Source organism: Barbus barbus, assembly GCF_936440315.1.
Source record: "Barbus barbus genome assembly, chromosome: 21".
NCBI classification, from domain to species: domain Eukaryota; kingdom Metazoa; phylum Chordata; class Actinopteri; order Cypriniformes; family Cyprinidae; genus Barbus; species Barbus barbus.
The window spans coordinates 31,159,292-31,176,791 of record NC_136749.1 but is presented as its reverse complement, the minus strand read 5'-3'; the positions used below and the strand labels follow the sequence as shown (position 1 = coordinate 31,176,791).

The 17,500-nt window shown below is 39.4% G+C and overlaps 2 protein-coding genes across 3 annotated transcripts in view; both read right to left on the bottom strand.

The window, feature by feature from the left end:
* rgs22 (regulator of G protein signaling 22) overlaps window positions 1–648 on the bottom strand; it is a gene marked incomplete at both ends in the record, with an annotated part of 28,240 nt that extends 27,592 nt beyond the window's left edge. Inside the window, 3 exons of the mRNA XM_079445861.1 lie at window positions 387–446; window positions 530–558; window positions 630–648. Of these exons, the coding sequence (XP_079301987.1) occupies window positions 387–446; window positions 530–558; window positions 630–648 (108 nt within the window). The remainder of the gene's footprint in view (window positions 1–386; window positions 447–529; window positions 559–629) is intronic.
* A 1,340-nt stretch (window positions 649–1,988) lies between these two features.
* On the bottom strand, window positions 1,989–11,330 carry fbxo43 (F-box protein 43). 2 transcript variants are annotated; one of them, XM_079444784.1, is made up of 5 exons: window positions 10,712–11,330; window positions 8,608–9,643; window positions 5,601–5,703; window positions 4,724–4,894; window positions 1,989–2,400 (listed from the first exon to the last, which is right to left on the bottom strand). In XM_079444784.1, exons 2-5 carry the CDS (start codon window positions 9,618–9,620, stop codon window positions 2,152–2,154), a joined length of 1,536 nt encoding a protein of 511 aa, XP_079300910.1. In that variant the 5' UTR covers window positions 9,621–9,643; window positions 10,712–11,330; the 3' UTR covers window positions 1,989–2,151. The 2 variants fall into 2 exon arrangements, with proteins under 2 accessions (XP_079300910.1, XP_079300911.1); XM_079444785.1 differs by having other exon boundaries at window positions 1,994–2,400; window positions 11,304–11,330.
* Window positions 11,331–17,500: the final 6,170 nt, after the last annotated feature.

Here is a 17,500-nt window from a genome sequence, read left to right as displayed (position 1 = left end):
TAACGTGTAACAAGAACACCTTACAATAAAGTGTTACCAATACATTTACTGTACTTTCATTTGTTTGCTTTCCTGAATGAGCATACAGCTTAAAAATTAATAGAAATTTTGGTAACTAACACAAAGATTATTGGAGTATGTTTCACAAAAAAAGTACTATTTAAAATGTCACATTTAATTCAATAATGTTACTTGCCATTTCTTTGTAATTGATTGTGAAGTTTACTAGCAGTTAAAACAATCCCCTTTATAAAGTTTGTTTCAGAGTTAGAGGAAGTCTGGATCTGATCGCGTTGTATCTTATAAAGCCTATAATATAATACATTACTCTCTCAGTGTTACAGTGATTCATCTGTTCTGCAGGATACAGTGTAGCTGATTCTCACCGGAAGCTGCAGGAAATGATTGAAGAAGTCCGCGAAGATCTGATCAGAGAGACTCTGCTCCTGTTCAATCACAGCACATGATCAATAATTACTAGAGATCGATTCACTCACGCAGGATTCGATCACGGGATGCAGATACTCACAAAGTCCTCGCTCGTTATTTCGGGTAAATCTGAAAGGAAAAGCAGAAACCGCGTCAGAGACCGTAAACCCGCTGCTAAACCCGACAAGACTCAAACTCACCGGGAAACATCGGCGGCATTCTCAAGAAAGATCAAAGATCAAAGACCCGCTGAAGAACCCCGCGCGCGCGTCTGATCGCGTTGCCATGGAGATCAAACTGAAACTGGACTGTAACTGATCACGTGACCTGGATTAGGTAACACTTTCTTTTAAGGTGTTCTTGTTACACGTTACATGTGCTTACTATTATAATAACAATAAATTATGCATAATTACATGCAAGTAACCCTAATCCTAACCCTAACCGTACAGTAAGTACATGTAGTTAATTAATATTACTCAGTACTTAAATGTATAATTACACTGTAACAAGGACACCTTAAAATCAAGTGTAACCCTGGATTATGTAATCAGATTCCAAAAATTAAGTATTTGTGGTTAGAATATATTATATTTTAAAATACTCTTAAACGTCTTAGGGATTACATATTTGCACAATAGCAATCATTTTTTGATTCTCCCTAATTCCTCGTTTTCATCTTTCTAGAATAGCTCGAATAGCTCGTGAGCACTGGATTTACAAAAATCATTTCAGGTTTAAGAAGTCATAAACTACTGATGAACACATTCACTTTTATTTGAATTATCACCCGGTAGGTTATTAAATCATGTATTACTTTGGAAGGTGTGTCTATCAAACACTTTAAAACGCACAAATTCACCAACTTATTTTCTCATCTTTCACAGAATACTGTATATTTTTATTTGAAGTTCCCCTGAGATGTTACAATATGTATTTTAATAATGAAGTACCACATTTTATGGTTCTGTGACACTGGTTATGGTCACATGACATGCAGGCAAACAAATATTTGTTTTATTTTAAAATTATTTGTTTTAACTAAACATTGTAGTGGTTTAATTAATTATTAGCTTTTCATTAAACTCATAAACCCCCTGCAGTTCCTTCACAAACCCAATTTGGGAAAACTTGATGTAACAATGTTTCATGTTGTTGATAACATGAGCATATTTTCTTACTCTTGGTATTGTTATATCAATACAGTACATTATCCTATTTAAATCAGTGCAATAAACGGGTCGAAAGTAATCTAAAAGCAGATTATATTACCTAAATTGTGTAACGTGATGGATTACGGTACGAACTACAATTTTTGGCAAGCAACTTTGAATCAGTAACAAATTACAATGTGTACCCAGCTCTTTATACTAGTTATACTATAAAGAGCTACTACTAGTAGTAACAACAATACATCGAAAACTACAAAAGTCCAAACTGAAAGAAAAGTGTTTTCCATTGTGTACCAATGTATTCTGTATGTCAAAATCAATACATAAGATACACAAAGACACTCCAGGGATCTCTCATTCCTCATCAACAGATGACAGCGTTCGCTTAGATTTATAGGTAAAAAAGGGCTTTATTTAAAACAATGTATAAAAACAAGCATGTAAAGAGCAATATGTACAAACATGCAGATACACAGGACCGAGATGATTGCTGTACACAAGTGCAAAACTCATGAGAAGTTCATAATTAAACACACACACACACACACACTCAGAGCCGCCGGACGTTGCGTTTGCTCTGAGCGCTCCCGGGAAGCACGTCTCTCCTGCTCCGGCGCTTGGCAGACAGGTGTGAGCAGTCTCTGGATCCGTGGACCGTGCAGGAGCAGGCCGTGCAGAAGCAGAAGCTGCAGTCGCTCCAGCTGCACTGACCCTCGCCCCGCAGAGCATGACAGCGCGCCGGACGCTCACAGCGCGGACACGGCTTCAGATACTCGTCGCTCAACAGAGTCTCGGCCACCTGAGGCACAGACTGAGCGGTTAGACAGCAGCCTGCATGCACTACAATCAGCCTCTACATTACAGGCTTTCTGAAGTACGTTTAAGACTTCGGAGCTGATGATACACAGGTAACTTTGGGCAATGTTCCCATCAACGGGCAACCAGGTGAGACACGGGGCCCATGACCGATCTAAAGTATTCAGATTAGGGCTGGGCAATAATGATGTATTTTGTGGTTAAGCTATAGCATGTGTGCATTTAGCCTATACTAAATGTTTTTAAGAGTACGGTTTTTCATACAAATACTTAAAAACCATAGTTATATTTTTACCATGGTATTGAGGTGTGCTATTTCTGTGGTTTTAACTGTGTTTATCATGATTTAAATGTATGCTGCTATGGAAGACTAATACATTTTTTTTTTTTAATCTGAATAATTAAGTTTCACCATATAAAAATCAGGTTGCTATAGTTTTGCTACAAATGTGCATTTCTAAGAGACAAAAGTAATATTAATATTGTCAGGCAACACAAACCCGTTTCTTGATTTGAAACAATCCCATGCAGAAACTATGAAATTAATTTTTCTGTTAAGATATTTTAAGGAAAATTAATGGTCTGATTTCTACAACTTTTCCTTTGGAACAAAAATCTGGCTTTAAACTTGAAAGAAATAAAGATTTGAAATGTATCGATATCGACTGATATGAAAAGAAATCATCATGATAATGTTTTTGGGCCCTAATTCAGATTCTCAATGGGAAGGAGCACAAGCAACATTGCTCCTGTGTATCATCAGCAGAACCACGAGCAGAAAATGTAAGGAATAAAATCAAAGGGAACACAATAAGTGATCGTCTAGAGAGCGGACAATGAGAGGTTTCAGCAACACTTCACAATTTGAATTTACCAGAACTTTTATATTCAGTTTACAAAAAAATAGCGACTATAATATGGAAATAACTTTTACTCTCCTTTCTGATCACACTGCAAAAAACACAAATATCTTCCTCAGCATTTTGTCCTGTTTTCCAGTGCAAATGTCTAAAGATTCTTAAATCAAGATACACCAAGAAGGAAAATGACATAAGGCTTGTTTTCTGAGAAATTGATCAAAATAAAGTGAGTTAGTGACTAAAACAAGAAGAAATATCTGCAATGGCCGCAGAAAAATCAACTAAATTCAAAGAGAAAACATGCTTTCACTCCCCATTGACAGATATTGGTTCTTGTTTTAAGCATTGCGTTCAATTTCATCCGTTACCTTTATTTTGCATTTTAAGTAAATGCATCTTGATTTAACTTGGACATTGGATGCAAAATTCACTCTTGCATGTTATTTGAACTGAAATGTAGATGAACAGAGCTGTTTTTGGCAAGGTAAAAAGGGAGTTATTTTACAGTACCATTGAAAAATTAACCAAAGTATGTTATAGACTTTTCACGAAGAACCTAAAGAATCATACTAACTTGTGGAAAATGGGCATCCGATGTCCCTTTAAGGCTGTTAAGATATAGGTATAGAAAAACGAGACAAAAATACAGTGGAAGAGGTTTATTTTTTGCAGTGCATGCAACATTTAATTCTATAACTATATGAATTTAAGGCAGTCTTAACATAGAAGATAAGTTCATGCAACTGGCCCCAGATCAGAAAGTCTTAAGAACTAGTCTGACCATCTAGCAGTTAGCCAAGGGTTAATCAGTTTTATTTTTTAGATTCAATTTAGACTAATGTACACTTATATGCAGCGTTGGGGGAACTTACTTGTAAAAGTAATGCATTACTCCCTAAAAAAGTAACTAATTACATTACTTAGTTACTTTTTATGGAAAGTAATGTGTACTTTTTAAATCTGGGCTAGGCTGGCTTGTTTGTTTTTAATATAAAAAGTTATATTTTTGGTAAATGTAAAAGCCCTTTCAACCTCAGGCTGAAGGAAAAGTAAATTTACTCTGTGCAGTAGAACGCAGGAGAAGAAGGTTCAACACGCTTCAATTTAAAAAATAAATTAAAAAAAAGGAAGCACAAATGTTAGTTTATCTAAAGTAATTTTTGCTTATTAGTATGATTGATTTTGATAATCGAAGCTCAGCAGCAAAGACATTGGTTAATAAAATGGGATTAAATACATAAAGGATATTTGTGTTATTTACCATTTAAGTATTGCAAATTGGGGTCATATTCTGAGTTTGCATTTCATTGTTCTTTATTCATTTGGAGGAACACTTAATCGGTTTTTGTGATTTAAAACTAAGGCCTTAATTTGTGAAAGGTGAATTAAGAGTTTAAGGCCAGCAGGATCCCTGTATTATCAGAGTCAGAGGGTTCTGGTGCACACCTGCAGGAACTGCATGCGTTTGGAGCTGCATCGCCGGCCGCTGCTCTGGGTCGGGGTGCAAGGCGGGTGTGTTTGGGGCGTTCGGGCCTGAGCCTGTACGCTGCCCAGAGCGGATCGGCACGCCAGCGCTGACCTGGTGTCCGCATCCGGAACATGAGCCGGTCTGCCACCCTACAGACAAGCACACGGTCAGAGAACAGCTCAGCACACTGCACCAGCTATTCACTACATACTGCACAGAGCATGCAGATTATAATGCATGCATGGGATTGCAATAGAATAACCTTCTATATTTGCCAAAATGAGCAGTATCCACCAGTGCACAATGAAATACTGCATCCCATAATAACTTTACATTACCAGTGCAATGACAACTGGAAATCTCAATTATGACTCATTATTTAATCAGACTTAAGTTGCATTTCAAGTTTAGGTAATTTTGTATTTTAAAGGGATAGTTCACAGAAAAGAGAAAATTATGTCAATTACTCACCCTCATGTCGTTCCAAACCTGTATGCATTTCTTTTTATCTGCAAAACACAAACTGATCATTTGAAGAATGTTGCTAATTTTGGTTCCCATTGACTTACATTGTATTTTTTTTGTGCATACGGTGGAACTCAATGAGAACCGAAACTAGCTACCAACATTCTTCAAAATATGTTCCACCAAAGAGAGAAAGTCAGATTTGGAACGACATAAATGACAGTTTTCATTTTCGGGGAGACTATTCCTTTAAAATGGTAAATTACCGTATCTGCTTCCAAGATGATAACTGGACGCCACTGACATGCACCATGAGGTCATGTGACATTGCACTGTTTGAAACATTTATCGCTGCAAACGAGTGCAGCTAATTAAAGTTAGACGCGTCACCTCCAGTGTGATCTTGAGCTCTCTGATGTGGCTTCTTCTCCTGTGAGAAGCTTTCTTATCTTCTGAGATGATGTCGCTCCAGTCATCAGACACCTGACCAAACCTGCGATCAATCACATGCTTTAAAGGGGTCACGACATGAAAAATCTAATTTGCCTTGTTTTGGCATATAAGAGGTCTTTGTAGCATTAAAACATTCTGCAAGTTTCATAGCTTAACCTCCTCCTCATTATAAACAAAGCATTTATTTAATCAAGCTCCAAAAACAGCTCGTCTTGGATTCGAGGGACAGGGTGATGTCAGAGGGGTGCAGTCATTTGCATAAACACTGCCTCCAGAGCAAAGACATCGACATTTTCCACATTTTTTGTGTGCAAAAAACTTTATTAAAGGATTATTCCACTTCAAAAATAAAAATGTCCTGATAATTTACTCACCCCCACGTCATTCAAAATGTACATGTCTGTCTTTCTTCAGTCGCAAATAAATTAAGTTTTTAGAGGAAAACATTCCAGGATTTTTCTCCATATAATGGACTTCAATGGGGCTCCATCTCTGCATGTTGTTGTGAGTTTGTGTTTATTATAACCTTCATCTGGGAACGCAACGCGTGCCATTTCATCAGATTTGTGAGGTAAATCATTTATTAATCTACACAAACACAGAACACATCGAGATTTCAAAATAAAAGCTCAACCCCTCACTCTGAGTTACACGGTTTGATGTCCTCATATTCATGTAATTACAGCAGCTATAGCATCTCTGTCCTAAACAAATGGCCCAATATTAAAGATTAAGTGTATGTTTGAATTAAATGGTGCTTGGTCAATATTAAACAGTAATGTGGTCGTCGGGGCCGCTGCAGGTCTTTGTTGTGATGCGTAATCTACATTAACTCTATTGTTTAGAATACATCATGCATTTTAACAGTTTTGTTCAATAAAACCATGATTTCTTGCTTTTGATACTTTATTTGAACTAATTATTATTGCATCATTGCTATTATATATGTACTTTGTCATTTTAAAAGCTATTGTTCGCATACATCTATTATAGGGCCCTATGAAATAAGCTTTATTTCCAAATTCATTTTTTTCCATTTTAATTTCTATACTCTGTTTTAATGGTTAAATAAAATTTTTCAAAAAGCCTGTCTAATTAATTGAATTTTACAGTTTTATCTGTACCAAATTCTGTTTTCCATCATTTTCTGCATTCCATTTTAATTGTTCCATTAAATTTCTCCAATTAAGCATCTACAATTAATTGATTTTATAGTTAAGAAAAGTATTTTTTATTATTCTTTTTTTCAGAAATACTGCACATTTACATTTTTCAGCTAAATAAATTCTGGTAAATAATATTTGAGGTAAATACTCCTTTACAGAGTGTTTTTTGATGATAATGTTTTTATTAGACTAGAACAGGTGGATATGATGTCATTCTCACACTATAATACTGAACTGATTCAGTGATCTGGACTGAGATGGACACCTGCTTCTTGTTCTCTGTGCTGCACTTCACTTTTGCTTTAAAAAAGGATTTCATAGAAATTTGGATTTCATTTGGTTTAGTAAAATATTCCTAAGTAAAATTGTTGATTTGTGGGAAATTAATCGTTAAGATTAATCGTTTAATCGCTAAATTAGTCAATAGATTAATCAAAATAAAAACAGTCGTTAGTGGCAGCCCTAATGGAATATGACGTTTGCAAAGCCATTGCCGTTCCATCAGTATTCTCGTAGCTTCCTAAAATTACGGTTGAGCCGCTGATGTGACGTGGATTATTTGACCGATGTCCTTGCTATGTTTCTGTGCGTTGATCGCGGTAGTACCCTTGCTGTCTATGAGAGGGTCAGAGAGCTCTCGGATTTCATCAAAAATACCTTAACGGTCACCGTCCCGTATACGAGACGCCTAACTTTACTTCAATATATTACAATTAAATGCTAATATATATATATATATCATTGGAAAGGTCCAAGACTCCTAAATAGATATTTTACCACTGTTTGTTGTTAAAAATTAAGTAGGAGTAGTAATATATTAATTTATGACAAGAGCTCACCTCAAAACATATACACCATAACAGGAGCGCTGACCTTTGACACAAAAATTCTATTCGTTTCCTTTTTTTCCTATCACATGTTTTAGTAATCATCATATATTATATATCATTTGAAAGCTAAAAACCTCAAAATTCATCCTGTGAAAATCGTTTTGAAATTTGATATTGCGTTACCATAGAAATTGTCATTTCAAATCTTTTAGCGGGCTCCTCCCCCGTAGTGGGAGGTGTCATATTCCAAATGCATTACGGTCTTATAGAATCAAAACTTTTTATAATCTTGACAAAATACATATCATCGGAAAGGTCTGAGTCTCAAGATTCCATATTTTGTGATAGGAGGAAAACTGAGATAGATATTTATACATTTGTGACAGAAAAATGCATTAAAAAAATTCAGTGGGGTTTGAATGGCACCCGGTGGCTGTTTGTGGTATAACGCCTAAACAAAATTGCATCGTAACCTCAATTTTTTTTCATATCAACTTAAAATTTGGAACACAACTTATTTAGACATATGGCTTTAATTTTCTGCCAAATTTGGATTAAAACCCATTTTGTAAAATTTATTTTATATAAAATAAAAAGTAGTACAATACATTTTATTTACAGTAAATTTAAACATAACTTTTTTTACTTTCATTTTTTTAAATGATTTCACATCTGCAATAATCTGCTGATTGTCATCTTTAAAAAGAGACCAACCTTAGGTTTGTATTCCAAAGCGTTCATGAATTATAACAATTTAACTTTAAATAGTGCACTTTCAAGTCTATTTTCAAAAAGGGGGAGGGGGGGTGACAGTTAACAGGTTAATTTGTGTTCCGAGGTCTAACGGGTTTGAAACGACATGAGGGCGAGTAATTAAAGACAGAATTATCATTTTTGGGTGAACTATCCCTTTAAAGTCCCTATTAATATTTGACCTGCATCACGTACCTGTAGAGGTCAGCTGCAGACAGGAGACTCAAGATATCCGCTAGCACGTGTCTCAGGTTTCTCATCCTCAGCTCTGTGACGATGTCCACCTTGTCTAGGCCCATTTTGCGTCCGATGAGTCCCGCGAGCGGCAGGCTGGTTGCGACAGGCCCGTCTCGGAGCAGCTCCTCTAAACTGGTCTGCTGAAGGCTAATGGCGTGAACCAGCTGCAGTGCCGGAGTCAGAGACAGGTCCTGCATCTTCAGCGTGGCGGCGCTCAGCGGCGTCCCGTCCAAAAACACCTCATCTTTACTGGCGCGAGACTCCGTCCGCTGGCTCCTGGGCCCGTCCTCCGACTGCGAGCCTCCCTCTCGGAGCGTGGACAGTCTGCGCTGTCTCTCCAGCCGCGAGCGTCTCTTGTCTTTCCCGCATGAGCTCGTCTGCAGCACCAGCTCCTGGAAGGAGCCGTCGTGGTCCACCGAGGAGTCGTGCGATTTGTCCAGACCCAAAGAGCTGAAGCCGCTGTCCTCGGAGGCAGGCGTGAGCGAGGACGTGTCTGCTCTCTCGGGCGACCGGAAGGCCTTTGCGGTCAGCGGCGTGAAGTCGTCGGTTTGCGGAGAGCTGGGAAGACCGGCTATGATGCTTTCGTCCAGATCTGGTTCAACGAGGGCCTGGTTCTGAAACGGCATCGGGCTCAAACGAACGCCACTTCTACCGGTCTCCAGCGTGGACGTGACGGCCTGGGAGAACAGGAGACGGCGCTTCCGACAGGAGAACACGAAGTCGTCTGCTTTTAAAGTGCTGTAAGACAAAGGCCCGGTCGGGCTGACGTCTGGGGAGTCGAAGGTCAGGTGATCTCCGGAGACGTCTCCAGGCGTAGCTTCGGACGAGGAGCGGGACACGAGCAGGCGCCGGCGGAGCGATGCATCCTTCCTGATCAACTTCGGAGTCTCGCACCAGACTAACGATACGCCAGCTTCCCGCTTTGGCTCGTTAATTGAGCCCGTCTGATGTTTCCCAGACTTCACCTCCATTATCTTCAGCAAACCCAGGAGTGCTGCCAAACAAGACAATCAACTTTATTTATAAAGCACATTTAAAAACAATACATTTTGTACCAAAGTGCCGTTCAATTGTAAACATTATTAAGCAATATAAAAAGCAAAAACTAACTCATAAGATAAAGATAAAACAGATAAATCATACACAACTAAGAACCCCCGATATTCTCAGGCAAGACCACAGGATAAAGAAAATAAATGAGCAGATCCTACGCTTTACTGGGCTCCTGCTGGTCCACCGGCTCATTATTGTCTCCAGAATTCATTCAATCATCTAGATTCATTTGCTTTTTTACATCTTTTCAAGTCGCTTTGAATAGCGCTTTCACATCATATCGTTTCAAAGCAGCTTCACCAGAAATGCTTGTTTTACTGTTATAATTAGTAGTAATTGTAATTGCAAATTATTATCTCAGAACTGAAAAAACAACAACAACATGCAGCTTGTTTTTGACGTCACAATTACCTTTTATTTTTATTTCTCACAATTCTGAGGGAAAAAGAGTCAAGTTGTGAGATCTTAAGTCGCATTCGCAAGAAAACTCGTTTCTGCCACCAAATAAATAAAATTAAATAAAAAGGTAATCGAGAAAAAGTTGCAATTCTGACTGTTTTTGCAATTACAGCTTTATATTACAGTTAAGGCTTTTCTTCTCAGTAATAGTAGTATATTTGTCAGTATCTTAGGCTGTTTTCATGGCAAAAACTATTAAAAATACAAGCAACATAAACAAACAAGTCTCTAAAGTGTTCCTGGCAAAATTATACTAAATAACATCATAAGAGTATATCTCTATTCTCCTCGGAATTACACATTTATATTTCCAGAATTCACTAGTTATATTATATTATATAAAGCGATAGAATTCCACATTTAAATCTCAAATGTGTTTTATAAATATAAATGTATTTTGTTGGAAACACTGTGCGCGTCCCAGTAGTGTCCATATGTCAGTAATATAGAGCAGTATTAGGTGTTTATTTATCATTATATATTCCGTTAATTACAGCTTGTGCTCGCAACGATTACAATAGAAGGATAATTAACAGTAAAACAAACATACCTGTCAGAAATATCGATAAAGCCTCAGTGTTGTGGTTTTGGCATCGTCCGCCGTTCAGACCGGGGTGTAATTAGCAGATTGTTTTGTATTAATTAGCTTTATATTGGTAATAGCTACAGGAGGCGGTTATTGTTGCTATGGTGACGCACTCAGCGGTTTCCCTCCTGCAGATTCAAACTTTGCGCCGATTTAAATGCGCGTGCACAACAGAGCTCGTGCTCGCGCCGTGCAGACCAAACACACACACTCTCTCTCACAGACACACACACGTTAACACAGACAGACAGAGACACACACACACACTGACACACACACACACTCTCTCACACGTTAACACAGCCAGACACAGACACACACACTCACACACACACACACACACACACACACACTCTCTCAACACGTTAACACAGACAGACACACACACACACACTCACTCTCACATCTCACAAACACAAACACTCTCACACGTGTTAACACACACACACACACACACGAAGAGCTGCTTCACTTGTGACACATTTAACGGCGAGTAGTGTTTAAATGGAGAGTTAAAGCATCATTAAAGGCGCGAATGAAAGAGTTCGTTACTCACTTGTGTTTGAAGCTGCCGCTCAGAGAGAGAGAGAGAGAGAGAGCAGCAGCTCAACGAGGCTCCACCTTTCAAATTTCGAGCCCATGTCGCTGATTGGACGAGGATTTAAAGAGACTCCGAATCATTTTTACAAACATACAAAATATTCAACACAAAATTAATATATATTAAAACAAGATCTATTAATTAGATATCATGGATTTCGGATTTTTTTTAAACAAAATAAATAATTTCACTCATTTATATTTCGAATAAAGAAACTTCGTTGATATTATTGATTATGTGGCCAAATAAAATCCATGTTTGTCTTTCTAATAAATACCACAGTTAATTTTATGTATTTTAGCTGACAAATTAATTAATTATATATATATATATATATATATATATATATATATATATATAGTTTTTTTCTTTTGCTGACATAATCTTGAAAAATGTAGATTAGTTTAACGTAATTGTGATACTTCTGTACTAATATGATCTTAAGGTTTTGTAATTGTACATGGCATAATTAAAGCACAAATATCACAAAAATAAACACATTTTCCATTTTCACAGAATATTAACATAAGATTATATTTAAGGACAAAACTGTGACGTAAGCGATTGATCTGACGTGATTGGTCGGTTTGATCAGCGCGGGGAGGACATCACGTGACGCTGCACAGTGAATAATGTATGCATGTACATCACTAATCTATATTATATATCATGTCTATTACACTCAAAGTTATAGTTCAGGGATTTAAAGCCCCGCCCACTCTTCAGTGCTGCGCGTGCTTGTGTTGCCATGGGAACCGGACGCGTGGCGCGCGCAGGCAGTGCGTGTTTGACGCGACAGACGCTTAATAATAATAATAATCAATACTTGATTAACGCCTCTTCTATGTGCTGCTGGATATTTGGTGAGTTTCAGAGACTCATTCGATCATTACCGGAGATGTTTATCTGTGTGTGTGTGTTTGAGTGTAACTGTGTGTGTGTAACACTGTGTGTGTGTGTGTGTGTGTGTGTGTGTGTTTGAGTGTAACTGTGTGTGTGTAACACTGTGTGTGTGTGTGTGTGTGTGTGTGTGTGTGTGTGTGTTTGAGTGTAACTGTGTGTGTGTAACACTGTGTGTGTGTGTGTGTGTGTGTGTGTGTGTGTGTGTGTAACACTGTGTGTGTGTGTGTGTGTGTTTGAGTGTAACTGTGTGTGTGTGTGTGTGTGTGTGTGTGTGTGTGTTTGAGTGTAACTGTGTGTGTGTGTGTTTGAGTGTAACTGTGTGTGTGTGTGTGTGTGTGTGTGTTTGAGTGTAACTGTGTGTGTGTGTGTGTGTGTGTGTTTGAGTGTAACTGTGTGTGTGTGTGTGTGCTTGAGTGTAACTGTGTGTGTGTGTGTTTGAGTGTAACTGTGTGTGTGTGTGGGTGTGTGTGTGTGTGTGTGTGTGTGTTTGAGTGTAACTGTGTGTGTGTGTGTGTGTGTGTTTGAGTGTAACTGTGTGTGTGTGTGTGTGTGTGTGTGTGTTTGAGTGTAACTGTGTGTGTGTGTGTGTGCTTGAGTGTAACTGTGTGTGTGTGTGTTTGAGTGTAACTGTGTGTGTGTGTGGGTGTGTGTGTGTGTGTGTGTGTTTGAGTGTAACTGTGTGTGTGTGTGTGTGTGTGTGTGTGTGTGTTTGAGTGTAACTGTGTGTGTGTGTGTGTGTGTGTGTGTGTGTTTGAGTGTAACTGTGTGTGTGTGTGTGTGTGTGTGTTTGAGTGTAACTGTGTGTGTGTGTGTGTGTGTGTGTGTGTGTTTGTTTGAGTGTAACTGTGTGTGTGTGTGTGTAACACTGTGTGTGTGTGTGTGTGTGTGTGTGTGTGTGTGTGTGTGTGTAACACTGTGTGTGTGTGTGTGTGTGTGTGTGTGTGTGTAACACTGTGTGTGTGATCATGCTGCAGGTTTGATGTAGAGGCTGAGTGTGCTAACACTGAGGAGAGCGACAGAAACCCATGTGACGCTTCCATCCGTCCAGCCGAGCTTGAGACCACACCGACGGTCAGCAGCACAGGTCAGAGGTCAGCCATCAAACCCAGAGCTGTTGTGTCATTTGTGCTCCAGAAATATTGACGATTCTCTCACTCTGCTCGTATGTCATCGGTCAGACAAGATAATCTGCAACAAAACAGCTGTTCGCAAACGTTTTTTGTCAGCTGAACCTGTTTGAGCTTAAATATTTCCCTGAGGAGGTTTCATATTCAATCTAAAGTTCATATTACAATCATTTAAAAACACATATGTTCACAATTCTCTGATGGCAGTTAATGCTCAGCTAAACAAATAAATGATTTAAACTTTTTTAGTAAATGTTCTATTTTGGTTGTTTTTATTTTTAAATTCAAAAGTTTCAGTTTTAATGACAAACACTAGGTTGCTGTTGGAAGAGGTGTTAGTGAGGCCAGCAGGGGGTGCTCACCCTGTGGTCTGTGTGGGTCCTAATGTCCCAGTATAGTGACGGGGACACTATACTGTCGAAAAAGCACTGTCTTTCGGATGAGACGTTAAACCGAGGTCCTGACTCTCTGTGGTCATTAAAAATCCCATGGCACTTCTCGTAAAAGAGTAGGGGTGTAACCCCGGTGTCCTGGCCAAATTCCCTCTACTGGCCCTTGTCTATCATGGCCTCCTAATAATCCCCATACACTTGATTGGCTCTATCTCTCTCCTCTCCACCTGTAGCTGGTGTGTGGTGAGCGCACTGGTGCTGTTGTGCTGTGGCTGACATCCATCATCCAAGTGGATGCTGCACACTGGTGGTGGTTGAGGAGAGACCCCCCCACATGATTGTAAAGCGCTTTGGGTGTACAGCAATACACAAAGCGCTATATAAATCATTCATTCATTCAAACAGAAGTATTAAAAATGCATCATTTAAATTTTACAAACAAATTTTTTTTCAAAAGTTTAATGTAATGTTAAAGAACTTTACAAAAAAATAAAAAAATTCTCAAAATCTGTGGTTTCTGTTTGGCTGCAGTAAAAGCAGAATCATCTGCTCATGTTTGCATTTTCTTCTGTCTCTGGATCATGATTCTGTCCTTGAAATCAGGATTAGATATTAAATAACGTCATGCATGCATCAGATAGTTGTAATGTGTCTCAGATTCAGACAGGAATCATGTGTTTGTGTGTTTTTCTGCTGTTTAAGAGAGAAAACAAAACTAATTCACACACCAATGATTCTCAAAACAGACAGTATTTTTGGGATCAGCAGCACAGAGCTCTGGGTTTCACTCAGACGGTGTTATTAGTTCTCAACTCGCACAGATCAAGCGTCACCGAGTCACGGATTCAGTCTTCTGAACATGTGAAGTGCGTTTGATCTTCATGATGCTCGTCTCATCCTCACGTGTTCTGCTCTCTTCAGCTCTGAGCGCGCAGGAGAAAGATGCTCTCGCGTGTTTTTTTCTTTTGATCTTTTATCAAAACAATTCACAAAAATCTAACCTTTCACTGGATAATAAGAATTTAAAATGGGGGGGAAATATCATTATGAAATAAATGTTTTTCTCAAATACACATTGGACACAATTATTGGCACCCCTAGAAATTCTTATGAGTAAAATATCTCTGAAGTATATTTCCATTCATATTCACAATTTTGAGCACTCCAGGGTGATTATGAACATGAAATTATCCAGCCATGGCTTCCTGTTTCACAGAAATATAAATATGAGGAACACAAAGCCCAAATTCCCTTAATCATCCATCACAATGAGAAAAACCAAAGAATATATTTCCGATGTGCAGCAAAAGATAATTGAGCTTCACAAATTAGTGAAATGGCTTTAAGAAAAGAGCTAGAGCAGTGAAAATCCCCATTTCCACCATCAGGGCAATAATTAAGAATTTCCAATCAACATAAAATGTTCTGAAACTGTCTGGAAGAGGATGTGTGTCTATATCATTTATATATGATAGGTAGAACAAATTCTGAAGCTTATTGATGGTGATATTAACATGGAGTCAAGTGATGTTATGACACAGAGTTAGAGTTTAGGAGCCTGATGGCCTGGGGAAGAAGCTCCTCCTAAGTCTCTCAGTTTTTGCCATCAGGCTACGGAAGCGCTTACCAGATGGAAGCAAAGTGAATAGTCGGTTACCAGGGTGATTAGAGTCCTTGATGATTTTAACAGCTCTATTTTTGCAGCGTTTGAGGTAGATGTCCTGCAGAGAGGGGAGAGCAGACCCTGAGATGCGCTCAGCTAAGCGCACAACTCTCTGTAGTGCTTTGCAGTCCTGATTAGAGCTGTTTCCATACCACACTGAGATGCACTGAGTCAATACACTTTCTATGGTCCCTGAATAGAAAGTTTTCAGAATTGCTGGTGAGACCCTGAATTTCCTCAGCTGTCGCAGATGGTACAGTCTTTGCCTGGCTTTCTTAACCTGTGTTTGGATGTGTGTAGTCCAAGTCAGGTTCTCGGAGATGTTTACACCGAGGTACTTGAAGCTACTCACCCTCTCCACAGGGGTCCCACTGATCATAAGAGGAGTGTAGGGCTGCTGCTGTCTCTTCCTAAAGTCCATGATCAGCTCTTTAGTTTTGCTCACATTCAGAGAGAGACAGTTGTCCTGGCACCATGATGTGAGACTCTCTACCTCATCCAAGTATGCGGTCTCATCGTTGTTGGAGATGAGGCCCAGAACCACAGTATCATCAGCGAATTTGATAATAGATGTGGAGCTGTGAGAGGACACGCAGTCATGCGTGTAGAGAGAGTAGAGCAGGGGACTCGGGACACAGCCCTGTGGGGCTCCTATGTTCAGAGTGATGGAGTTTGAGGTGAACTGGCCAACTTTCACCACTTGAGGTCTGCCGGTGAGGAAGTCTTGAATCCAGTCACAGAGTGAGGAGTTTAGGCCGAGGTCTGTGAGTTTAGATGCCAGCTTGATGGGGACTATAGTGTTGAAAGCTGAGCTATAGTCGATGAATAGCAGCCTTACATAATTCCCATTGTTGCTGTCCAAGTGTGTGAGGGAAGAGTGGAGAATGTGAGAGATGGCATCGTCCGTGGATCTATTTGGGCGATAGGCAAACTGAAGAGGGTCCAGAGTATCAGGGATGGAGGAGCAGATGTGGCTCTTTACAAGTCTCTCAAAAACCTTCATGACTATAGATGTGAGGGCAACTGGGCCTGCGAGACACGACATTTCGTTCCACTGTATGTCCCCACATGTAGCAGAATGACACGACTTGACTTGATTATGACAGATTTTTTAAATGAGATGGGAACCACGGAGGTAGCAAAGGACTCATTAAAGATGGAAGTGAACAAACCAGCGAGCTGATCAGCGCAGGACCTCAGAACACGGCCGGTTATCCCATCAGGTCCGGCTGCTTTCCTGACGTTCACTCTCTTTAGCTCCCTCCGAACCTCATCCTCCGACACGGTGATTACAGGATCATCGCTGCTCTGCCTGCTGCTTCCTGACGCGCTGGTCGGCAGAGACGCGCCGCCGCCGTTGCCATCGAAGCGGCTGTAGAAGATGTTTAACTCGTCGGCCAGCAACAGATCTGCTCTCACCTCCGCGGAGGATTTGTTTCCGAAGGCACAGATGGTCCTCAGTCCCTGCCACATCCGTCGAGAGTGATTGAGCTGGAAATGAGACTCAATTCTCTCTCTGTATCTGTGTTTAGCGGCTCTTACTGCGCGTCGGAGAGCATTAGCACGATGCTTTGTACTCGCTCGTATTCCCAGACAGAAGAGCCTCATTGTAAGCGGCAGTGCGTGTGTTAACCGCGGCACGGATTGATCTGTCCACCCACGGTTTCTGGTTGGAGAATGTCCTTATCGTTATTGTTTCTGTAGCTTGCTCGGTTAGCGTGTTTACAAAGCTTAAATGTATGCCAAAAATCATTAGGATATTAAGATCATGTTCCATGAAGATATTTTGTACATTTCCTACTGTAAATATATCAAAACTTAAAAATTTTTGATTAGTAATATGCATTGCTAAGAACTTCATTTGAACAACTTTAAAGGAGATTTTCTCAATATTTAGATTTTTTTGCTCCCTCAGATTCCAGATTTTCAAATATTTTCCTATCCTAACAAACCATACATCAATGAAATGTACAAATGTTGTATAAATTGACCCTTATGACTGGTTTGATGGTCCAGGGTCACATATATTTAAAAACAAGCAAGCAAGCCCAGCCCAGATTTAAAAAG